The 26,357-nt window shown below is 37.5% G+C and overlaps 2 protein-coding genes across 8 annotated transcripts in view; one reads left to right on the top strand and one right to left on the bottom strand.

The window, feature by feature from the left end:
- The window catches only part of LOC121739025 (supervillin-like), a 246,601-nt gene extending 236,334 nt beyond the window's left edge, over positions 1 to 10,267 (top strand). For all 7 annotated transcript variants that reach the window (XM_042131332.1, XM_042131333.1, XM_042131336.1 and 4 more), the window contains 5 exons: positions 2,950 to 4,628; positions 4,997 to 5,095; positions 5,378 to 5,643; positions 6,464 to 6,625; positions 8,396 to 10,267. In XM_042131332.1, the coding sequence (XP_041987266.1) occupies positions 2,950 to 4,628; positions 4,997 to 5,095; positions 5,378 to 5,643; positions 6,464 to 6,625; positions 8,396 to 8,482 (2,293 nt within the window). In that variant the 3' untranslated portion in view covers positions 8,483 to 10,267. The remainder of the gene's footprint in view (positions 1 to 2,949; positions 4,629 to 4,996; positions 5,096 to 5,377; positions 5,644 to 6,463; positions 6,626 to 8,395) is intronic.
- Positions 10,268 to 10,620: 353 nt separating this feature from the next.
- LOC121739026 (ABC transporter F family member 4-like) lies at positions 10,621 to 18,459 on the bottom strand. Its single transcript, XM_042131340.1, has 3 exons — positions 18,315 to 18,459; positions 12,767 to 12,972; positions 10,621 to 12,140 (listed from the first exon to the last, which is right to left on the bottom strand). Exons 1-3 carry the CDS (start codon positions 18,319 to 18,321, stop codon positions 10,782 to 10,784), a joined length of 1,572 nt encoding a protein of 523 aa, XP_041987274.1. The 5' UTR covers positions 18,322 to 18,459; the 3' UTR covers positions 10,621 to 10,781.
- Between the last annotated feature and the right edge of the window lie 7,898 nt (positions 18,460 to 26,357).

The raw sequence follows: 26,357 nt of genomic DNA on the forward strand, positions 1-26,357 counted from the left end.
CCTATCAAAAGTGTGGCTCTTAACAATCTGTGGTCGCTTGGAAATGTTAAGTTGTTGATAATTTCAAAGTTGGAGAAATATTCTTTCTTGTTTGATAGAATGTAGTCAATCTGGCTCTTATTATTTTTTGGTGAGAGCCATGTCCACAAGTTTTTGGAATTTTTCTTAAATAGGCTGTTAATTACAAAAAGTTTATTTTCCGAGCAAAACTGTAGTAGAGTTTCACCTCTTTTATCTCTTTTTCCAAAGCATGACATGCCCAGTATATTTTCTTCGCCAATTTGCTTGGTGCCGACTCTAGCATTGAAGTCGCCCATGATTATTAGATTTTTGCTACACTTTTTTAGGCATTCTGATACTTTTGAGTAAAAATCTTTTAATTCTCCTTCGTTTGCATCAATTGTTGGTGCATATACTTGTGTTATGGATAAGTCTGTATTTCCAATTTTTAGGTGTAATATGCATATTCTTTCAGAAATGGCAATGAAACTTTCTAAGCTTGCTTTAAGGTATTTTTTTATCAAAAATCCAACACCACATTTGCCTTTCGTCTCTCCGTAATAACAGAATATATGGTCCTTACCTTCGCATATTTCATAACCTGTTCTACGTATCTCGGCAAGGCCAATCATGTCATATTTTTTTGTTGATATTGCATTTTGAAAGTCTAAAAATCTATCATTTGATAATAAGGATCTCACATCATAGGTGCAGACATAATTATAGTGGGTGCAGTGGAGGGTTTTGGTCATTTGACCCCTCGGTGACCAGCCGTGCTGTGTTGAGAGGTCGCCTTCTGACAGTTTATTTCTTGAGTTTGTATTATATCTGTAGACATGTCACTACTGATTGAGTGCGGTGAAGACACTTCTTTGGTTTGGTGTATAGTTTTTAATACATATTGCTCGATATTAGATTTCGAGTTAGTTTTATTTCCTTTTCCCAGAAAAAAAAATTGTCTTGCTTTTCTTATTTGGTTGTTTTTTGTTGTTCTGTACACTACATGAAGTTATTGTATTTGTTTCGGGTGATTCTGAAAGCAGCCTTTTGTTGGTGGAATTTTGTGTAAGGTTGTTATTTTTTCCAGGAAGCACTATGAGTTTATCATACTTTAAAAAAGGCTATGTTACCTGCTTCTCTTTCTTGTTGCAATTGTGGTTGTAGGTCCTTACGTTTCTTCTGGACTTCAGGTGAAAAATCTTGTTTGATATAGTAGGGTGAATCATTTAGGCATTTTTGATTTTGTAAAATTTTCATTTTGAGCCCCAATGTAATAAACGTAACAACAACAGGTCTAGTCTTTTCACCTTTTTTTTCCTATTCTTCTGACAGCTTCTATACAGTTTTCGAATCTTAGTCCAAAGTATTTGCTTATTATATTTATTATTTTGTATTCCAAATCGTGATACTTCTTTTCTCCTTCCTCAATTCCAAAGAAAACTAAGTTTTTGCGTCGTAAAAATCTGTCAATCTTGTGTAGTTCCAAGGAATGTTCTGCAAGTTTATTTTTTAATTGGAGGTTTTTATTTTCTAGGTGTGCAAACTTTTCATTTATATTGCTGTTGATTGTGTTTTTTATGTCTTCTTTTATATCATACATGTCTTGTTTTTGCTGTATTAATTCTTTCTGCAGGTTTTCAAGTATACTTTTTATTTCGTCCATGTTTTTTCTTCTTCCTCTTTTTATTTTGATACTTTATGGTACAGATTAGGCATACAATTTCCTTGCTTTATGGTAAAGAGGTAACTTTTTTCTTGTCAAATGATAAAATACGCAAGACAGCGCCCTCTGTTTTTTCGTTGGGTAATCTTTTAGACGGTAAGAGATGAGTCGATACTCGATATCGAAGTAGTTTTTTCAGGGCTCCGATAGATGTCGTCACTTGTCACTTTTTTAACAATAATGTCTGAATCATGTTTCAATTTCGCTAATTAACATTTATCTAATTAGTTAAAAAATTAACTTAAAGTTAAATTTCCAACGGGAGCAAATTCTTTAAAGTGTTCGGAATACACCATAGGTTTTTTTAAATTTTTAAATTAATATTTACAATATTTCGCGGTCCGTAATTCGACCTGTCCGCCTGTTGCCTACCGCTGACTTAGACTATACAGCAAATACACTTTTTAAGTCGAGTAAAATAAAAAAAACAGCACATTTTTAACTGATGGTTGTTAAATACCTAATAGAAAACTAATTACCTATTAAAATCGGTATAATCATTTTATACAAATCAAAATTGTCTGAAACGAGATGGTTGCCGATAACAGGCATAAATCATAATATTTACCGAACAGCACACATACATACTACGTAGTAATTTCAATGTCCATTACTATTACCTACTGAATTCTCATGAATAAAATTTGAATATTAGCATATACTTTCCCTTCTTAAAACAACGCTGAAACCCCCAAACTTGTATCTATAAGGAATCAGTTCCGTCAGCACCTTCGCAACCATGGTATACCTTGATGCAAAATATTACTTTTCGCTTGTGCACGGGGTGGCAACGTCGCGCGCAGCAAATCACCGGTTAAACTTTAATACCAAAACCGAAATTAAAGAAAAACCGGTATTCTGCGTTTAACGGTTTTTACCGGTAAAGCAACCTTTAACTGATGTCGATTTAAGTTTGGGGTCAATGACCAAAACCGGTTTTGTTCTGCAACCGGTTTCCGAGCCCAGGGCTAAGCTAGTATTTGTTGATAATTGGGCTCCAAACAGCAAAGATAAACAAACGTAACAAAGATTTTGATGACAGCATCTAAATTTTTTAAATGTGAACGCAATACACAACGGTAACATAGTATAAAATGTTATTATAAATGTGCCAGATTTAATACATCTGTTATAGCCCACAATGTCCACTTATTTAGTTGGAATTAATTTTAAATTAGGTGAAAAATATTTATAAATTTCACTTATATTTATACCGTTAATTTTAGGAACCGTAGTACAGACATCGCTCAGCACATCATCAATTCCAAAGACCTGGGCTGTAAAAACTCCACCGGCATCATAAAAATCGACGAGCAAATGAAAAACTACTCCAACAAACACTGGAACCAGTTCTGGTCATTACTGGGCGTCACCGAGGGTATAGAGAACTACGAACCTGCTCCTACTGGTCCCTCGGAGGAGGACGAGATTTTTGAGTCCTGCATCATCCAAACCAACATGTGTTACGAGGTCATAGATGATGAACTCGTCCCAATCCAGGAGTACTGGGGCCAAATGCCAAAGATCGCTATGCTCAACCAATCCAAGGTCATCGTTTTTGACTTCGGCTCCGAAATGTATATCTGGTATGGTAAGAATGTGCCCCTAGAGAGTCGAAGAAGGGCTGCCCAACTAGCCCAGGAGATGTTTGATGAGGGATACAATTATGAGGAGTGTCATATCAATCCGATCTTTGCGGCGTCGTCCCAAGGAACCAGGCAGGGGGCCGACTCGTCCGTAAAATCCGCAAAATCTCGTCCCGAGTGGGCCATCCTGTCCAAAATTACGCAACACATGGAGACTATTCTGTTCAAGGAGAAATTCCTGGACTGGCCCGATTATTCTCGCGTCATCAAGGTTAAAGCTCAGGAGAATAAGACCAACAGCGTTGAAATAACCCCCTGTGATGCTGAGGAGATGTGGTCCAATGAGTATGAGGATCCTGATCTCATTCTAGAAGGATCCCATATTGGGCGCGGCACCCACTACTACGATAAGGAGAACATGAGACACTACGACATCAAAACCAAGTCGGTCTGCAAGTGGGTCATCCGCGAGAACGATTACCAGAAAGTCGAAAATGAGGCTGAAATCGGAGAATTCTTCTCCGGAGACAGCTATATCATCCGTTGGGAGTATATAATTACTGTGACGGGTCGGGAACTGAACGGGAAACCGTCGAAACATAATGTTACTGGTCGGGACAGGTGTGCGTACTTTAATTGGCAAGGCAAAGACGCATCTTCCAACGAAAAAGGTACCGCAGCCCTGCTGACTGTGGAGTTAGATAAGGAAAAGGGCCCGCAGGTCAGAGTAGCTCAAGGCAACGAACCTCCCGCCTTCCTGAATCTCTTCCAAGGGAAACTGATCGTGCATCAGGGGAAGATGAACGTCGATAAGAGCCGTTATCGCTTGTACATAACTCGCGGTAATGTGTCAAATGAGGCCTACTTTCTTCAAGTTCCTTGCTCTATAAGACAGCTACGAAGCAGAGGTTCATTGCTGTTGGTTGATACCGAAACCACTAACATGTACATCTGGCATGGCGCCCGAAGCCTCAAGCATACGAAGCAAGTAGCTATTGAATTGGCAAACAAGCTAGTAGCGCGGCAATCGAGCTATCTCTTCGGTAACAATGTTGCCAACGTCAAAATAACGGAAGTCCAAGAAGGGGAGGAGCCTAAGGCGGTGCTAGAGGGCTTGGGCGTGACAAACAAACAGTACTACAATTCCGTGATGAGTGTAGGCAAGGAGCCGGCGGCTGATGTGACGCCTAGGCTGTTCCATTTCACTGATCTGGGTGGACAGTTCGAAGCGAACGAAGTGTTGTCTCCCCTACGTCATGAAAGTTTGGTCACACCGTTCCCATTCGAACAAAAAGAGCTGTATTCTTCATCGCAACCTGGTAAGTTTTGATTTTCGTCACTCTGATGCCTATTTATTTACTAGAATCTAGATAGATCAGATACAGTTTTGCTTATTTTAAACAGCATTAAAAACCACAGTGGCTTGTGTAATGCAATACAGTCTCATTCGTGGAGTTTGTTATAATTACTTGTTACAATTAACAATAGCTGTTAGTAGGGACTATAATCTTATAATTATTCTAGAAATTTACAACTGTTAGTTACGGTACGTATATTAATCAGGAATGTAGTGTGCTAGTATTTTAGGCTCTGAATTAGCAGAAAGGTTCTGGATTACAACTTTTTGCATCAATGTGTTATCGATCGCAGGCAACGATTAAGACGTTATGTGTACTTTTTATTCCAGCGTTGTTCCTAGCGGACGACGGTTGCGTGTTGTGGTTGTGGCAGGGCTGGTGGCCGCGCGGCGAGGACGGACAGCTAGAGCCCGCCGAGCGCAGCGCAGGTACGTACGTCCTATTATCATAATCATAACTCCTAATTGCTTAAAATGTTAGTGAAGACATTACAAATCCGTCTCAAAATCAGACAGTATTATTTCTAATAGAGTAAAAAGTTTAAGACAAAATGACAACAATTCCTTTTGTTATTTTTATTGATTCACTGAGTTTTATAGCGTCGTTTTAAGCTTTCCCAATATATCTCATGTAGTCTCTCCGTAAATTTGTTGTACGCACATTTCGTAGAAATCTCCAGAATGTTTGCCTGATGAATAATAATATTCCAGGCGTCGGAGCGTTCGCGTCGCGATGGCAGGCGATGCGTACTGCGGCGCTGCGGACCGCGGACGCGTATTGGCGGCTATCTCGCTCGCACGCCCTGCCCCCTGCCTCGCCGACCGCCCCGCCTACCGCTACCGCCGATAAACCGGACAGCCGGATTGCTGAAAAGCCGGATATCCGGATCGTCGCGGCCGGCCTAGAACCGCAGCAGTTCACAAACCTGTTCGATACTTGGTCGGAACACGATGAGGCCGCCGAAGCGAATATCGCTGTAAGTATATTATGAATATTGCTATTTGGCGTTGACTAAAACCTTTGAAAGTACAGTAAAATTTTCCATGGTAATTGTCAGACTATCATCCTTATTTAATTATATTTAAGTACAGTTAATAACTATGTAAAGCCTTCTTGTCTTTGGCACATTTGAGTAGTTATATTATGACAGGCAAGAAATACAGGCCTTCGCCTTGAAAAAACTTGGTAAAAATATTAACGCGGCGTAAATATTTTTACTAATAGAAAGGTATGTATTACCGTAGAAAAACCAAGCCAACCAAACCAATAATATTGGTGCCTCTCAAAAACCTTTAGAAACATAGTTGTATTGTACTTTTCGTTTTAGTCGACGTTTTTAAAGTTGCAGCTAACTTGTAAATTTGCCTTTATACTATAAATATTGCACAGCTTATACTATTAAGCGCTCTACAACACTGCGTCTGTAACAAATTACATTTCTACAAGGTTGCTTAGTGGTCAAAATCACAAATAACGTGGTCATATCCAGTAAATCTAAGCTAGTAATTCCTTAGAACTCACGCTAACTTGAACCTCGACAGTCATTAGATAGAATAAATTATTATAGCTTTACAGAAAACATTACAAACACAAACTGACAACAGTTTAAGACAGCTGTTGCAAGTGTATTTTTTTATTGAAGTCGATATTTTTCCTCACGATCAATTCTTGTACTGTAGCACTGTAAAAATTCGAAACTTTGATCGAATTAGCTGTCCATCAATATATGGCAACGCCATAGCAGCACTGCTACTATAAGCTTATACAACTGGTATGGGAGCACGTATACTGTACAGCACGGGTGGAAGGCGGGCTCGTATCTCGACGGCGCGCGGGAGCTGGCGCGGCTGAGCGGTGCTGGCGCGTTGCTGCCTCTAGCCGCGCTACAGCGCCGCCCCCTCCCGGACCACGTGGATCCCCAGCACCTCGAGAAACACCTCACCGATGGGGACTTCCAGGTATTGTAGATGTATATAATATGGGCAACAAATATTTACAGATTACGGCGATAAACGCTTGACATTTTCAAACATTTTATACACCTACCCCCAGTACACGGAACTAACTTTTTTCTGATACATACAAATTTACCACTTTGTGAGTGCCTTGTTTACGATGAGTCCGACAAACTTTTCTATGCGAAAAATTTCGGTGCTGTTGCGTTTTCGAATGCTTGACTCCTGGAACTGTCGATATGACGTCACCATGGCTCCTCGTACATACAACTTTCATTTTTTGGAATTTGTTTAATAAAGTTAATTTAAAAACTGTGGTCAACTTGTCTGACAAGAATCACGCTGCGTATGGAGTGTCCGACACTCCAAAGATGTCGCTATGACGTCACTATGACTCTTCGCACATGTACAACTTTAATTTTTTCATATTTGTTTAATAAAATAAATTTAAAAAGTAAAAACTATAATCAACTTATCCGACAAGAATCACGCTGCGTATGGAATGTCCGACAGCCCAAAGATGTTGATATTACGTCACTATGGCTCTTCGTGCATACAACTTTAATTTTATTCAAATTTGTTTAATCAAGTTAATGTAAAAACTGCTTGTCCGACAAGACCACGTCCTTGTCACGCTGCATATTGGAGTTTCGACCATCCCAAAAATGTTGATGTGACCTCATTATGTCTCCCCGTACATGCAACTTTTTTAGTAGTTTTCAATTTAAAATAAAGTAGGGTAAATAACCAGTGATTGGACAGTGCCAGTTATTATAAAACACAAAAACACAATATTTATTAAGGTTGCTTTAAAAAATGTCTGTTTTTTAACATTCGACGCTGTCGATTGAAACGTGACAAAATATGAGGCAATAAGCTTCTACAATATTGATCTATACTGTTCCACTTATTTCTAAATAAATCGACCTTACTTTTCCAAATAATGTTCAAGTCAAATGCACTTTTGAATATAATAACTTCAGCACATGAAGCCGTTCATTCATTCATGTATTAACAAAGAACTTGATTCATAGGCAGCTGTTGACGAATCAGCGTAATTTGGTTAGATTATGTCAACTTAACGTAAGGCTGCGTTTCCACTGAAACGGAACGGAGCTTAGCGGTGCCTTCCAGCCTAAGGGCGTTTGTGCACTACACGGAATTTTACCGTCCAGCGTTCATAACTTTCACGTTTGCCATATAAATAAGGTAGGAAATCGGGATGCCGCACCGCGCCGGATGGTAAGATTCCGTGTAGTGCACAAACGCCCTAAGTCGCGACCGAAATACGCAGGTCCGCCATCTAGCTGAAGTATGTATCAACTTACGTACTGATAGTATATTTTCATCTGTGTGCCGAGTGTGAGTTTTTTGTTTCACATTCGGTCGTGAACGCGTTTGGCGTTTACTAAGATTTTGTATGGGATTTGTACAGCGCCACCCAGCGATGCTCACGGGAGTGAGCCCAGCCCAGTGAGTAATCTCATACAAAATCTTAGTAAACGCCAAACGCGTTCACGATCGAATGTCAAACAAAAAACTCACACTCGGCACACTGCACTGTAATATTATAATAATAAACTTATTAAAAATTTTCATAGATACTTTAAAATTATTATTATAGTCCATCATGTCCATGTAAGTAATAGTTATAGGACTTCAACACTAAATAAAAGTATTTGTAAATAAAAAATAAATCTAGTTTTTAATGCACTATCTTTTATTCGGTTAAGGTATTGACGAATTCAAAAAACATCCGTTATGTAATTACAGGAGGCGTTTGGAATGACCAAAGAGGAGTTTGCAGGGCTGCCCGCGTGGAAACAAACTAACTTGAAGAAGGACATAGGCCTGTTTTGACCCACTCGCCGTGCCCATGAGTCGATTCAACGCCCTCTAGCGGGCTAAAACAGCAACTGTGTGGCTGAATTCAAATCAACAACTAACGAGCAGAAGTCAATCCAGCAGCTGTCAAGCTGAAGTCAAATCAGCAACTGTACCGAGCTGAAGTCAAATCGGCAACCGTTTTTCTACAAGCGAACGTTTCGTACTTTTTTATTGAACGATGGATTTGATACAATAATGTTAGGGGCACGCTTTAAAATTTTATAGGAATAAAAAACAGTAACCTTTTGTACTAACGAATTGTAACTATGTATTCGTTCACGTGATATTTACCGAGTTAGTATATACCGAGATAGTAGCGAGCTGAAGGATTTGACGGTCGGAATTGTTTCCGTCCTTGTCACACGAGCACTCTTTGTATATAGTTTTAATTTATTTACTTAAAACTCGTACTGTATTCTACTCTGTTTTTTATTGTAAATGTGTTTTATGTTTTACGTGCTCGCGTGACAAACGGCGGCAAAGTGATATTTTTGTGGTGGCGCATCTTCCTCCTCTGTCGCACCAAGTAGAGTAAGAAACCGTACCTTTTGGCCCTATATACGCTACGTCTTATACGCTTTAGGGTAGGCTTATTTATTCTTAGATACGAAAATATATACAAAATGTTGTGATATCAATTTTAACGGGTTCAGCCACATCAGTAAATTTAATCGTTTGTATGTATTCTCAGTCTAAGAAATATACATCACATATCTCTCGTGTAACCACTGGCTAGAGTCTATAGACCTATAAGGCTGTATTGGCGCGGTCATATTGCAAATTGTTATTCGATAGACAGATTTTACATACTCATGGGCCATGGCCCTTCTGTCAATGAGATCTAAGTATATTCAGCATTTTGTTTGTCAGCTGTTTTGCACCCCCCCCGTCATCAACGTGCCAAAACATCCTTGCCGGTCTTAACTGAGGTGGACCATTGAACTTGACTGTACCATAGACTAATTCTAATTCGTAAATCACTGGCTAGACGGCCAGGAATACGTTGTCGATCAGTCTTCAATAGAAGCATACTCTGCATACTGTATCACTCTACCACTAATAAAAATATGGAAACTACAAGTTGGTCCCTGTCTGATACTTTTAGAGATGTTTGGCAGTCATGGACAAAACATTGTGTAGTTTATTCATATTGCTGATTTTATTAGTAAGGAAAAAGTTTCTATCGTCTTTGTTTCTAAAGTTTAATATCGACAAGTGTTTCTAGCTTCGGCCATTTTAACTGATTGCATCAAAATAATTCTCATTTTCCTTAATATTCAATACATTAACAATGATAAATAATGACTTTTAATGTTTATTTTTGTAATGTCTTTTTTTTTTATTTTGAAATCTGATTTTTGCCGATTTCACTGGACTTATCCAACACGTTCTTTTTTATTTCTTCTGTATAGAATCAACAATCAAAATGTATCGAATGCACATAATATTATGAGTCGAATGTAGAGTTCATAATATTATCGTATGCTAATGTCAATTCCATACATTTTGGATTGGCGATTATTTCGAGAAATAAAGAAAACTTTTGGCTAAGTAAGTGTAAATTGGAATCGTAGTTGAACTTAACGTACTTATTTTCTCATAACCTACTATATTTATGCATTTAAGGCCGACCATACGGCAACATGTCTCATGTTTGATGTTTTGCTTTGGTTGTGTTACTTATAACTGTAATGATTATTGTACTTGAAATTTATTTTGTATATCTAATAATGATGTAATAAATTGATAAAATTGGTACCCCACTTATTTTATTGCGTCCGTCCATGTAATCCAAGAATCCAGACTATCATCCCATACTAAATATTTTCATAAAGTATGTACTTACCTTAAGGCAATTAAAAAAATAAAGTTTTTGTGTTTATGAAGATTTTCTACGAGCTCCTTAGTAAATACCAAGATGAGAAACGAGACTAAAAAAATGAGAATAACCTAATTTAAATTTCATACAAATATCCTATAACGTGATTATAATCTAAATCTCAACATGATTTTTTAATATTTTATATCTGTTTAAAAAGTAAGGGCGGGAAACTATCGGGGAGGGGGGGGGGGGGGAATAAAACATGTAACTGCATTAAATACTTCTCACGTCAGTTTATTTACAAAATTGCACAAAGTGATCCTAATCGCGCAAGCGCTTAACATAATTAATAATTATTATCGTTATTTAAATGTAATAATAATTTATTTCTACCTACTTCATTTCAAGACAGCGTTCCTAGTGGAAAAGCTTCTGAAATATGCAAACATTTCAAACGAAAACTCGGAAAATTCTTTTGAAAAAGGATTGCCTTTGGGGTTCATCCTGCTCTTCTTCTTCGTCTATTTCTTCTTGTCTTTTCGATTCTTCCTCATCGACCTCTTCGATTTCTTCTTGCCTGCTAATTTCTTCCTCATTATCATCTTCCATCTCTTCTTGCCTTTTCATTTCTTCATTATCTTCCTCGTCTTCAATTTCTTCTTGCCTTTTCATTTCATCATCTTCTTCCTCTTCAATTTCTTCTTGCCTATTCAACTCTTCTTCTTCATCTTCGCCTTCAATTTCCTCTTGTCTTAATTCCACTTCATCACCTTCTTGCTCATCTTGCTCATCTTGCTCATCTTGCTCATCTTGCTCTTCTTGCTTCTGAAGTGACCTGCGAGACCTCTTAAAAATTTCTTGTTCACTATCCTCATTCTCTTCGTCTTGTTCTTCTTGTTTGACAAATCTGAATAGCTTCTTCACTAAGTCTTCTTGGTCGTTTTCCTCATCATTTTGTTCTTCTTGTCTGCTATCAACTTCCTCGTTTTCTTCTTCTACTATTTCTTGTCTATTATCAACTTCTTCCTCATTGTCTTCTTCAACCTCTTCTTGTTTAAGTTTTCGTGTCTTTTTCCTGTCTTCAACTTGCTCCTCTTCGTCATTTTCTATTTCCTCCTGTCTGCTGGGTTCCTCTTCGTCTTCTTCTTCATTTTCCCCATCATCTTGCTTTGTTGATTTTCTGTGCCTTTCCACTTCAATGTCTTCATCATCTTCAATTTCTTCCTGCTTGTTTTCTAGTTCATCGTCATTTTCTTTTTCATCTTCTAAGTCGCCATCGTCATTTTGACGTTTTACGGCTTTAAGACCCTCAATTTCTTCTTCCTCTTCAATTTCTTCCTGTTGTCTAATGAACCTAGCTCTAATCAGCCCTACTACAGCATCATCCTCTTCCGAACTTTCAGGTTCACCTGATCCTTCAACTTCATGATCATGGTTGTGCTCGTGATGATGATCGTGATGATGAGCGTGATGATCATCGTCATGGTGGTTGTGGTGGTCATCGTGTTCCTCGTGATCATGGCGGTGTAATTTTAATTCTTCTATCTCATCCTCCTCTTCACTGTCTTCAGGAGCTTCCTGAGAATCTTCCTCAGATTCCATTTGTAACTCTTCTTGTTCGGGTTCTGACTCTGGTTCTGGTTCTAGCTCAGATTCCGGTTCTGGTTCAGGTTCTGGCTCGGATTCTGGTTCGGGTTCCGGCTCTTGTTCGGTTTCCGGCTCTGGTTCGGGTTCCGGCTCTGGTTCGGGCTGTGGTTCCGGCTGCGGCTCTACCAAACATCCTTCCGGTGCCTCAGATCGATCACAAATCTGAAAGATAAGAATTAAAATTAGCTGGAAATTAGTATAGCATTAAACCACAATAATAGATAATTATGTCAGCAGCTTATAATATTATAATACATTATAATATTATAAGCTGCTGTATGTGTGTAATATTAATTTCGTAGTTTTGACAAAAGATAATATAGTTACGAGTAAAACAATATTGATCTCTAGAGGTAGGTATATTAAATTTCAATTCTAGGCGCTATATATGTCGCAGTCATCTGGTTCAATCTGCGTTTCGATTGAATGGCTAGCGCATTCATTGAATGACACCATTTAATTGAATGACTAAAGAAGATAGGTACCGCGAAGTGGGACATGCGGTATCTATCTTCTATGTATGTGGCAAAAAGTGTAGTTACAACTTTTCGTATGATTTTTTTCCGTCGAGCCCCCTTTCGCAACGCGTGATAAGGAACTTCGTACCAAAAGTGTTCGTATTAAAAGTGTTGATACTTCTTTTTTTCAAAAAGTAGTCCCACATACCCCCGGGGTGCTTAACTGAGGCCCATTCCGGGGCGGGTCGCCCGGGTTGGGGATGTGCCTCATAAAAGCTAAGTTTATGGGTATAAAGGGTTTCCCCTGCGCATCAAAAAAATTGTAAATACCTGTTCCTGCTCATTGAACCACGTGTCCATAGGGCACTGCATGAGATAGGAGCGACCGGCATAGCACTGGAAGTAGTGCACGCAACTCTGGACGTCAGCGATGCGAAGGAAGTTCTCCTGACCGATGCACAGCGTCTCCGGATTCTGTCTCAGGGGGATTGAGACGGCTGAAGCGCACGCCGCCAGCGCAAAGAGGAGGATTATCGCTGCAAAGATAGATTTCACATGAACATGAAAAATGTAAGTATGTTTCTTTTAAGCAGGTCATACACGCAAGGGTGGACCTGACAGGTTTGCCTGAGCAGGTCAACTGTTCAGGTAAACCGGAGCGTGTATGTTACAGAATTATGCAAGTTTTGCTTGTCAGGCGTAACTGCACAGGCAGACCTGTCAGGTGCACCGGTTCGTTTATGGCCTACTTTAGGCTCAATTTATACCGTCGCGGAAGCGACTTTTTGCAATGAAACTGTACATAAAACGAAACTGTCCGTAAAGGCCTATCCGGGTACCAAATTTCAAGGTTCTAAGTCTGCTAGAAGTTCCTTAGAATTTTGATGATCTGTCAGTCAGTGAGTGACAAAGTGTAGTAACTTTGACCATCCGTAACTTTTAAACTATTTATCGAAATTTCATGTAATTAAGATGTTAAGCTAGTTCTAATACTTTCTCCTAGTGACCGAAATTCTAAATCCCTAGCTTTGTTAACATCGAAGGTAAAGGGGGTGTGAAATAGCCGCGAACGGCTTCGAGAAAAGTAGGTGCGGGCGTGCCTTTGCTAAAAAGCTTGGCTGGGGCACTGCTGTGCCCCCAGATAATCCTTCCTCTTGAATCACTCTACCTATCTATTAAAGAAAACCGCATCAAAATTCGTTGCATATAGTTTTAAAGATTAGGGGGAACAAAGGGACATGAGGGAAAATAATCGGCCAAGTGCGAGTCAGACTCGCGCACGAAGGGTTCCGTACCGTTATAGAGCAAAACTACGCCAAAATTGTGTTTTTTGTATGGGAGCCCCTCTTAATTTTTTATTTAATTTTAACATTATTACTAATTATTATAGTAAGTACACATATAACTAAGTACTTTGACAAAAATTCAAGTACCTACCTTTTGCCATTATTGATATACAGGGTGCAACAAAAATAAGTGATAATACTTTAGGGTGTGTATGTATTCCTTATAGAGAGTTCACTGTGAAAGCTGCAGTGCTGAAAGACATTTTTTTTTTTTTCACTTTTGTATGGGCAAGCGCCCGAGCGTCACGAGTTTTCCCATACAAAAGTGAAAAAAAATTTTGGTCTTTCAGCGCTGCTACTTTCACAGTGTACTCTCTATAAGGAACACATACACACCCTAAAGTATTATCACCTATTTTTGTTACACCTTGTAGAGCAAAAAAGGCAAACAAAATCACGTTTGTTGTATGGGAGCCCCTCTTAGATAGTAATTTTATTTTGTTTTAATATTTTACATAGACAAAAGGATTTAACATTTATATTTTTGGTGGGATTACTATTTACCCGTATACAAATAATTTAGCTTTTACAACACTACAAGTAAAAAACAGAAAAGAATAGATTTTAACGTTCGACGTTCGTTGCGATCTCGACTCTCGAAACTATATTTTCAAGTCTTAAGCCTTTAGCATTCAATTATTATAGGTACTTATCTAAAGTTATTAATTGCTTCCATTACCATATTTTTTATGATTATTTACAACTAGCTGTTGCCCGCGACTTCGTCCGCGTGGACTTCAGTTTATAGCGCGCGATGTCAACAAAATTGGTGTCAAAATCTTTTATAAAAACAACCCTGGTACCCCTTAAATCAAAGCAGCTGTGCAGTGTGCACATAATATTTCAATTTTTGAAATTAAATTTTAATCTTTATATTTTATGCCAAATTTTTAAGCTTATTTAGCCCCCCAATTACACAACTTTACCCATAAACTATTTATCATTGATAGGTTTAAGGTTACGTCACTGCATAGAATATAAAGTACTGATTTATTAAATAACGTAATAAAGAAATAACAATCGAAAAAAAAAATCGAAAATCGAATGTAAGATAATACCACCTCTTATAGAAAGACTTTTGGGTAAGCGTTAGGGCGATGTAGGAGACGCACGGCGTCATCTATTATGAATTTTTGGAACTAACTTAATTTGAACAAAGAACAATGGCCAAATCGTACCAGGTACGGAACAGGGGCGGTGGCGTCCCGATATGCCATTAGTAGCAAAGATTCCCTAATATTTTAAGGCATCGAAAATCATTAGAAATGTGTCTATAAATAGCCACAAAAAAGATCAATATATTTTGATTTAGTTATGTTCTGACAGCCGGCGATCATTCGCATTCGTTCTATTATTTGGGTAATACTCTAGGAAAAATTGAAATAATTAGAAACGAGATCGCCGAATATACACTTGTAGGCCACACCGCAGTCGGGAAAAAGGTAGTTCTTAAGTCTAACCTCAAAATAATTGTAAACGTTATTAATTATTATAAAAAATCGTGGCTATTTAGACATAATTCTCAAACGGAATAATGTTTAGAGCATAAGAACAACCAAATCTAACTAAAGTTTATTTTGGGACATCAAAAAATAAATTCGAGTCCAGCTCCTATACAAGTTTGGCCATGATTCTTTACGCGTTTTCACCTCCTTACAACGCTTTTTACCAGTAAAAAAATAGCCTATGTCCTTTCTCAGGCCTTAGACTATCTGTATACAAAATTTCATTACAATCGGTTCGGTAGTTTTGGCGTGAAAGCGAGACAGACAGACAGAGATACTTTCGCATTTATAATATTAGTACAGACTAGTTAGAGACGCCCGCCACTCCGTTACGTCCAAAATTCGTTTGTTCGCGTAGAAACCGTACATTTTGCACGGTTAAAAATTATTGTTGCTTGTTATTTAAATACTTTCTCGAGACTCAAAGTCAAACAGCAAAATCGGTTAAGCGGTGAGCATTAAGAGATAATGGACAAACAGACATACACACTTTCGCGTGTATAATATTAGTATGGATTATATTAAATAATAAATATAATATTACATTTACCGGCTAACCGTGTAAGTAGTTGCATGTTATTAGGTATTGAGAATATTTCTTATAACAGAATACTCGTTATAAAAATATTCAAGTAGGTATTTCTATTTGCTCCGCCAGGGAAAACAATATGTTACGAAATATTCCTATCTATTTTCTTTGTATCTCGACAATAATAAGATATTTTATCAATAAGAGCTCTTCAAAATACAGATAATATAGGCGGTGTAAAAATTGATTTCTCAACCTTGTTTCATATTGTAATGGCGTACCTATCTATTGTTATAAATATACTTTTGATGTCGGTTTTGTGTGATGGTTTTTTATTATCTACATAGAATCTTCGTTGACTTAAAAGTGTAGATTTAATGATGGTTAAAACTTAATGAACACAGTTTCAGATTAGTTTGAGGTTCGACTGAGCTATATTTACATTTAAAGACGACAAAAATCATATTATAAAAATTTAAAATTAAAACTCTGTTTGGGAGTGGATTACTTACAAAAAATCTGGCCAGCGTTATGTAATAACGAATCAAGCGACAAAATAAAAAAAAAAATAGATAGGAATGCAGATCGATTCCAGGCATCATTAACTATGACGTATTCAGCTAATTTTGTTAGTACTTATTCAAAAGTCAATCCTAGTGCCTTATAATAAGGGGTGAATTAAGCGACATGTCAAAATTTGTTAGAAGTTTTGCACAATTTAGTAACGCAGGTATTAAAGAATTATGCGCTGTTACAAAATATACAAACAGGAATTTAAAATGCATAAACGAATTATATCCACAAAAGTTGGAGATAATCCGTTTCAAAACGCAATAACGAACTAACCGCCTAAAATAGCAGCAGATTTTGATATAGAATATGTAGATTAGAAGAATAAAAATTAATTAAGTAGCTACTTACATTCATTTTTTATCATTGAACGTTAAGTTTTTTTTTTTTTTTTTATGTTGAAAAAGTGCCATTTTAATTATTACAATCTGACTAGACGACGCCCGCAACTCTGTTGCGCCAAAATTCGTTTATCGTGCGGGAACCGTACATTTTTCTGGGACAAAAAGTATGCTGTGACTCAAATTATCTCCATACCAAATTTCAGCAAAATCGATTTAGCGGTTTGTGCGTCAAGAGGTAACAAACAGGCATACTGACACACTTTCGCATTTATTTTCAGATAGCGAGACAAGCAAATATTTGTGAGGTATTTGATAATAAAAAAACTATTCAAATTTATGTATGATTATTTTCGTAATGATTAATACAATATCATCTTTAGATAAACTGTATAAATTTTATTTAATTTGAGAAATTTGCATTAAAATAATATTTGGATTTAATCTTATATTTATTGCACTTTAAAATAAATCGTATTAAATAAACAAACGACAATAATGTCGTATTGTTAGGTAGTACCTACGATAATGACAAATTTAATTTACCTGAATATAGCTATAAAATATTAACGAATTAAGCGGAAAAATGGCTGTATCTTTTAAATTATATTCTACACAGTAATATATTCTATATAATTAACCTTTACTTTATATACTTACATCTTAATTAACAGTAAAAAAAATCATAACATACATATACGCGACAATTATAAGTTTCAAATCTTTGAAGCTTATTTTCTCGAATTCTCTCAAGTGTCGTTTATAATCTGATAATACCTGTTATTACATAACGCTATCCACCTTATTCTTTAAATGTTTTATGACTGACACCTGACATATCAATTGCTGACATGAGCATAATATTTTTAAGTTCCGCACCACATTACTAGTATCAGGTATTTTGAAGAACTGTATGAAGAAAATGAGTTAACTGTAGTGTTTCAAATGAGTTTTAACCATTTCTGTACACCTCTTGTAAATTTTTATAGAGTTAAGAAATCTTTTGTATTAGTTATGTAATACTTATCCGCGCTAAGTTTGCAATGAGTCATTCTTGTGAACAAAAGTGCACTATTTTGTAAATTGAAAGTTGAAACGTTTCTGCACTAACTGCTAATTCCTATAACATTGATTTTTAAAGCCGTAACTATTTCAAACCTTCATTATGGTATCTCATGAAAAGAGTAGTTTTTTCGCTCCAAAACTTTAACCCTTTGTATTTTCGACACTCTATTCGACCCATCGAGGTCTAAAATGGCGATGGTACTACGTGATTTGGGTGTATACTGTGAACTGTCAGACTATTGAATTTTTAGGACTTTCTCCCTTATAAAATAAAAACACATTTTTTTTGCCTATTTTTGCTCTATAACGGTACGGAACCCTTCGTGCGCGAGTCCTACTCGCACTTGGCCGATTGTTTAAAATACTTTCATATCTAATTTCTTATGACAAATAATAATGACTTTTTTTTATTACAAGCTCTTAAATTGAATTAAAAAAACTGATGACTTTTGTTTCAATTACTTTTTATCGTTCCTAAGTTAGCCTAAAATAAATTAGTAAAATAATAGCCTATGTACTCACAGTGCATTCTGACCGCGTTGCAGGTACGTCCGCGATTGAAGTAACTGGTCAGAGAAGTACAGCTTCAATTTTATGGTATCTGGAGTGGCGATAACGCCTGATACTGTCCATCACTGATATCGCCTGCCCTTAACCCGTGATGGGGATAGGCTGGGTTTACACGGCTGGGGATTCATGAATCATGATGCTGAAATTAAGAGAGTTTAGAACTTATATTAGGAACGTGCGCAAACTGGTGTCGCCAATCCCATATACATGTCGCAGTCGACTGGTTAAAAAAGCCATTCAATCAAACTTTTTTTTGACTGAACAACGCCATTCAATCACGCGGCTATACGTTGTTTAGCCGACTTGTTTCAACACTACCAGCTAGATGACGCTTGGCCAACTGATTAAATGGTAAATTAACTAAGGTGACTATTAGTTTAGTGCTATTATTACACAAGCATAATGATAACAAGCAGATTAATATTAAAGCAAAAGAGACAAAGAAAAAAAAGCGGCAGTGTTCGTTCGTACATAGGTATGGGTAAAATTAAAGTGGCCTATACACTCATACAAAATATAGATCCAACCCTGCGACCGGGGCTGCTACATGACGCTGAACTTGTGAGAGCTTGGAACTCGAATAGGGAACATGCACAAACTGCGGGGCTAAAACAGCTTGTTTAGCAATTCCTCTCAATCAATTCAGCAAATGAATTGCCAAAACTGACAAACTGACAAATGTCAAATCAGTACAAAAATACAGAAATGAATTGCAAGCAGAGTTGCATTTTGCGATTTTAGAAAAATGAATCATATTATGATTCATGTCATGTTTCTTAAAAGCGACCATTTTAGCCCCGCAGGTGTCGCCAATCCGCAAAATACAGAATGTAACAAAACAAAGTGATAATAATACTTTAGGGTGTGTGTGTCCTTTATATGGAGCAATTTATTGTGATTTGTATGGGCAAGCGCTCGAGAGGTAAAAGTTTCCCCATAACAAATGAAAAAAAAATTTTTGCTTATTCAGCGCTGCTATTTTCACTGGGAACTGTACATAGGCGCCCCATGTACAACCTAAAGTATTATAACTTAGTTTTGTTACACTATACGAGATGTTGGGATCATGACTTTGGCCGATTAGCCGATTAGCCGATTAGTCAGTTGCAAAGAAGCCGACTAATCGGCCAAGCCGACCATGGTTTCGGATGTTTCCGTAACCACAGTATTGCAATATTATAGGGACTAATATTGCTATACTGTGCCGTAACGTTTCGTTTACAACTGTTGATTCGCGTCATCGTTGTCGGATCGTGTTTATCATTCGTACTCGTAGCTGTAAACCATAATATTATATCATGTGTAACATGCAATCTTGCTATATTGAGTTCCTAATTTGTTAATACAAAATCCAAATCTTCTATTTAATTAATTTTTTTATTATTTAAAATGTTTGTTGAAGAAGATAATATTATGTTTTTCTGTTTGGTATTTAAATAAAGATTTTATTTAAAATGTGTCATAGACATTTCTTTACAGGTTACAGGGTGAATTTCAGAAAAAAATGTTTACTAAATTTCAAAATAATCAAGGTTTTTCTTAAATGTAATTTCGATAACAGTAAATTGTAAAATATTAAAAAGACGGATAGCCGGTGCTCTTTGCCGACTATTCGCCCGTCGCTGACTACAAAAGTGCCCGGATATTCGGCACATCTCTAAATTAAAATGATTTCACTTCCTACACTTTACCACTTACCAGCTGCTACTAGGTTATAGACACATACAGGTGCGGACTATAAGTACTTATAACAATTAAAAAATATATTTAAGTAAGTACCTAATATATTATTCGATCATTAAAGTATCAATGTAATTAATATCGGTCAGCAGTTAAAAACAATATAAAGTTTTTACTTCACTGTGAGACTTAACAAAATACTTTCAAACCAAATGATATTTTGTTCTGTAGTTCAGTCCGGGAAAATTGAACAATTAACAGTCGTCAGGTAAAGTAATCAATAAGTGTTTGTAGGTATTCCGTCAACTTTGCAACAAATAAACTAAAGTTCTGCATTTCTTTACTCTTTTTTTAACCGACTACAAAAAATGAGGTTATCAATTCCGACCGTACCGTAGGGATGGTAGGGTTGGCTTGCAGAAATTTCCTTCAATAGCTTTGGCCAGAGACCAGAATGCACGGGTTCCCGAGGGGAGGCACTCAAGTCTCTTGCCAATTCTATTGACGTACTGTTGCTTTGCCCGAGTAATCTCTTTCTTGAGGGACCTAGAGGCAAGGTTGTACTCCTTTTTATATGTGCTGGTATTTAAATCCTGAGCAGACACTGCGTTGGCCCAGGATTGGTAAGCCTCCTGCTTCCGGTGAGAAGCTTTTTTGGGGGATGAACCAAACCAGGGACGAAATCTGCCGCCAGTTGGCACTACAGAGGTCGGAATGAAAAGTTCCATCCCCTGCATCACCACATCGGCAACAGAGTTGGCAGTGTTGTCGGGATCATCCGGCGAGAAGCTCACGTGCCCGCAAGGATAGGATGCAAAAAACGACCGCATCCCATCCCAGTCTGCTGACTTGTAGTGCCACACACGACGGTATTTAACAGCGCGCTGTCTTAACACCGTCGTAAGTGGCACAGAACTCCTAACAAGGCAATGATCCGATGAACCAAGTGGTGCGGATATTTGGTAGCCGTCAGGTTTTTAAGTCAGTAGGAGGTCCAACAAGGAAGATTCTGACCATCCACATCTGGGATTCGCGTAGGTTTAGTAACCAGTTGTGTCAAGTCGTTCGCAAGGGCAAAGTTGCAGTCAGATCTCCCCGCATGATCAGTTTTACTGGAATTGAGCCAGTCAGCGTGGTGGGCATTAAAGTCGCCAAGTATTATGATCTCTGCGGATGGGATCTGCTGCAGCACAAAATCTGAAGCAGCTTGCAGGTGCTCCAAGAGTCGGTCCGTCTCGGGGTCACCACTATGGGACCTATATAGGCACGCATAGACGCGAGGGTGGTCGTCGCAATCTATGCGGAGCCATAAGTTTGATAGGTCCATGAGGAAGATTGCTGAGGCGGCGAGAGCTGATATCATCTCTGATATACACACACACTCCAGCTTTGGGTAAAAAGAAGTGCTCGAGGCAATACCCTGGGTGGGAAAGGTATGATGTGTCACTCGGAGATGATATCTGCGTCTCGGTTAAAAAGAGCAAAGCCGGCTTTGCCGTCTCCAGGTGGTAATGGACAGCATTAAGGTTGGAGTGTAATCCCCTGATATTACAAAAGTCCATGTTTAATATCGAGGGAGGTGCCTTTGTGTGTTTGCTCTTGCCCCGAGCAGATTGGAGCGCAGTTTTGCCCTCCCCAGAATACGAGGGGCAGCGACGTCCACGTTCAGTTCCAGGAGTTCCTGAGCCTGGACGTCCAGAGAGGGATTCTCCAACGCAGTTGGTACCCTCCTGGGGTAACAAATTGTTTTTCAACTGCGGCATTTCTAGGGGGGTAGGGGATTGGGCCTCCGGTAAACTCACTCACTCGGCGAAACACAGCGCAAGCGCTGTTTCACGCCGGTTTTCTGTGAGGCCGTGGTATTTCTCCGGTCGAGCCGGCCCATTCGTGCCGAAGCATGGCTCTCCCATGATATATATCAGCGTCTGAACCAATATGCCCAAAAGTGTATTCAGATCTCGTACCTATGTATGTTTTTATGTATGAACTACAAGTCCGGTTAAAGTGTTTTTTTTATGCACTAGGTATCTGTTCAACTTAAGGAATACTGCAACAGGTTTCATCAAAATCGGTTCAGTAGTTTTTGAGATAGGGAATTTTAATTCTTTGTAATTTTGAAGTCTGTTTCATCTTTTTAAAATATTATTTTTCTTATTTTATTTCGATTATCGTGTAAGTTATCTTACTTCTAATTTAAAAACTATAGTTTTATATCATGTGGAACCAGCCTTACAAGTCCCGTACTTTTTGCAGCACAGTAGTGTACATTCTTTCCGTGTGATAATCTCTAACCTTGTAGTAGTATACAATTCTTTTTATTAGAGTTCCGTACCCAAAGGAAAAAAAACGGGACCCTATGAATGAGACTACGTTGTCTGTCCGTCTGTCTGTCTGTTTGTCTGTTTGTCTGTTTGTCTGTCTGTCTGTCTGTATGTCTGTCTGTTTGTCTGTCTGTCTGTCTCCAGGCTGTAACTCAAGAACGGTAATAGCTAGAGGTTTGAAATTTTCACAGATTATGTATATCTGTTACCGCTAAAAACGATTGAAGTATGTGAGTTACGGTAGATAATATTTTATAACGTGTTTTATAAGTTACACAGCAATGTCATCTCGTGTTACGTTCAAAGGAATTTGAACGAAAAGTTCCTATAAACTTCGCCGAATACATTTTTTTTTAGTTGATCGACTATTACGGCATTATATACGGCAAATACAAATGTATTAATAATGCTGACAAAATTGTCGGCATTATTAATATGTGCATTGATGCCGAATTACAGCTTTGTAGGTCCTATGGCCTCTGAGCAAAACCGGACAGACAGACGGACAGAGTACAGACGGAAAGACGGACGGACGGAGCGAAACTATACTTATTATTTGTAACTGATACTAACATAGTTTTAGGTTTACTGTTTACTAACAAAATATGGGCTCAAACAACCTGAAATAAACGTATTTTATTTTTATAAGGGTTTGTTATTTGTATTGTTGACTACGAAACCCTGAAAATATAAATAGATTCTAGCAAAGAAAACGAATCTATCGTCTATAAATCGTCATACACGAACATTTTATGCACGGGAAAACCAAGTAGCAATATGATGCCATAAGATTATACTGGAAAGCAAAATTTCGCATCTGCTTATCGAACAACGTGACAGGCACCGAGATAAGCATCGGATGAGATGTCCTTTTACTCTTAAGGGCCGACCCACACGTACCACAACCACACCACGTGGTCGGGCGTATATTTCGTATTGTAAATGAACTGGACTATTCACACGTACCACATTTTGCAGTCGTTGTCGACCACTTGTGTGATACCGACCACATCGCAACCACAAGCAAAGTAATGGCCGACCGTAACACTAATTATTGAATTATTCACTTGATGTAAGTTTTGGTGGAGCAAAACATAATTAGTACGCCTGGTTATAATACGAGTATGTATAAATTATTATGCCATTAACCAGACGTTCAGTGTCCCATCAAAACATCTTCATAGTGGAAAAATATGTAGCTAAGTTTTTTTTTTGTTTTCAAGTTGCACCGTAAAAGAATAATTAGATAAATCTAATTTAGTCCCAATCTTTTTCCATACACTTCTATATTATACTAGGCAAAATTTTATAATTATTATAAATTGTTAACGCCTCCGCGGTTCAGTGGTTTAGAACGCGGGTCTTGACTCGGAGGCCGTGGGTTCGATTCCCGCGTTGGAAACATTTTATTTCCAAGTTTGGTAATAGGAAAATGCAGGCTGATCACCTGCTTGTCTGACAAGTAAGATGATTCATATTGCGTCGGATGGGCATGTTAAAAGTCGGTCGTCCGTCCCACTGGGTTTTTGAGAGTAAAGGAATAGAAAGTGCTCTTGTGTCCTGCGCTCACACTTGGGCACTATAAAATTACTGGCCTGGCTTCAATGAAACCGTCCACCGAAACCGGTGTGGGAATTATATATATGCAAAATTTAATCTGCCTGCTCCTTACACATGGACCACCGAACGGACTGTAGCCTGTACTCTTAGTAGGTCTCGAGAAAGAATATAAGATTGTTCACTAAGGCAAAATACATAAGTAGTTACTGTGATTTGCTCATTTTGCGGCTAAAGTTACGGACAATATTTAGCAATTTAAAATATATCCCAGACTTTTTAGAACTGTACATTTTGCACTCATTCTGCTAGTGCGTACTTACCTATAACTGTAAGATATCATACGTCATACACTCGAAAACCATAATCCACCTATCTCAGTCGGGTAAACCTGTATTGCTGATTGCATAAACGTAATCCTTATCCACGCCTCGGCAAAGTGTAAATCCTGAGAGGTTTTTGAAGTATCGCGAATGCATCGGGGTATAAGAATATTGTTATTTTGATTAGTGAGGTAGGTACCTCACTATATCCCGATTTTCTTTCGGTTTAGTTTTGTTTCTAAGTAATTACAATGAATAAGGCTAAAACCTTTATTGTAATACGAGTTAAGTTAAAAACAAAAAGAGTTAATGAAATGAAATTTTAAATGTATAATATTTTTTCAGTACTTATATTGTGTTTTTGGTCATTACGACATACTAAAAAAAATATACGAATCCCGTGCGGTAAATGAAATTTTTGGAAACGGAGATAAAAATCTAGTACTTATATACAATAATAGCTAATTAGGCAATAAGTATAATAAAAAAATTGGCTAACAATTTGTGTAGACCGATTATAAAATTTCTTAACCTTTCATTCCATTTAGTTTCATAAAACCCAGAATTGTTCGGTAAGAAATAAAACACAATATTCTTTGAAAATTTCCATCTCGATTGAGATAAGATAAGAGTTGACAGATATTCAATCGGCTTGTTACTATTAGTAGGGGAGGTGGTGCTCATTTTTAAAAGTCATTTCATACCGAGCGAAAATCGTAACAATAGGTTATAGTAAATATAGTATTGTTATTATTTATTAATATATAAGAATTATTAATAAATAATAACATCAATTAATAAGTAAACGGCAAAATAATTGAATATGTCAACGACTATACATATCTCGGCCAAGTAGTTTCAATGCAAAAGTCTATGGAAAAGGAGATAGAACAGAGAACGGCAAAAGCTTGGAAAAGATACTGGTCACTCAAAGAAGTAATGAAATGTAAAGAATAATAAGAATAAGAAAAATTTATTTTGCACATCACACAACACAATATAAATTACAAAGGACGAAAGAACCAGGATACAGTACAATACTTAATTACATTATATTGTGTGACCTCACAAAAATGGACCCCAGCTCAGCATGAGCAGCAAGTTGCTGCACTGATTTTCTGCTGGGACCAATGAGTGACCTCACAATAATATAATTTGAACAATACAATTAGGAACTAAGAGCATACTAAATTAATAAATTAAGAAACTTAAATACTAGTTACGAATTACGATTACGAACTCTCACTTAAATCTAAACTCTATAATGCATGTGTCCTGCCAGTCTTATCATACGGCTGCCAAACTTGGAGCCTCACAAAAAAACTGACAGAAAAGCTAGAAACTTGCCAAAAATCCATGGAACGGAGCATGCTAAACATTAAACTATTAGATAAAATAAGATGCTCTACGATAAGAGAAAAAACAAAGTTAAAAGATATCACAGCGCAGACTAACAAGCTAAAATGGAGATGGGCCGGACAACTTATACGAGGCAAAGACAAGTGGAGCTAAACTACTATTTAGCTCCACTTGTCTTTGCCTCGTATTTCTTTTATTGCCTCTTCGGTACCAGTGAGTTACTACTCACTGGTACCCAAGAGGCAATAAAAGAAAAAGAAGTAGAAAACTAAAATGCTGGTCAGATGTTTTTCAGCAAGCAGCGGGAAAGACCTAGCATAGAGCAGCATTAGACGTAAATGAATGGAAAAGACTGGAGGAGGCCTTTGCCACAAGGCATTTAGACTAAATTTTTAACAATTATAACTTTGTAACTTGTAATGTAACCAACTTGTATAATATGTCTAAATAAAGAGGCTATCAAAATTAAATAAAATGTAACAACAGATGGCGCTTTACAAGTAAAATCTTCCTCACAAATATAGCCAATCGAATTAATTACTTACCGAATAAAATTGCTATGTGAGACAATTTTATAGTTAATTTAAACGAAAGTCGTCGTCAGCTGAATGTTTGTGGGTGGAAATGTCGTCTACATGACTGAAGGAATTTTTTTGGTTAAACATGACCTTAATAATCATCCATCAAACTTTCATACGATATAAAATTACTTTTATCAAAAATTTTTTCAACAACTTTGAGACACTCTCAATGTA

This window comes from Aricia agestis, chromosome Z, assembly GCF_905147365.1.
Source record: "Aricia agestis chromosome Z, ilAriAges1.1, whole genome shotgun sequence".
NCBI classification, from domain to species: domain Eukaryota; kingdom Metazoa; phylum Arthropoda; class Insecta; order Lepidoptera; family Lycaenidae; genus Aricia; species Aricia agestis.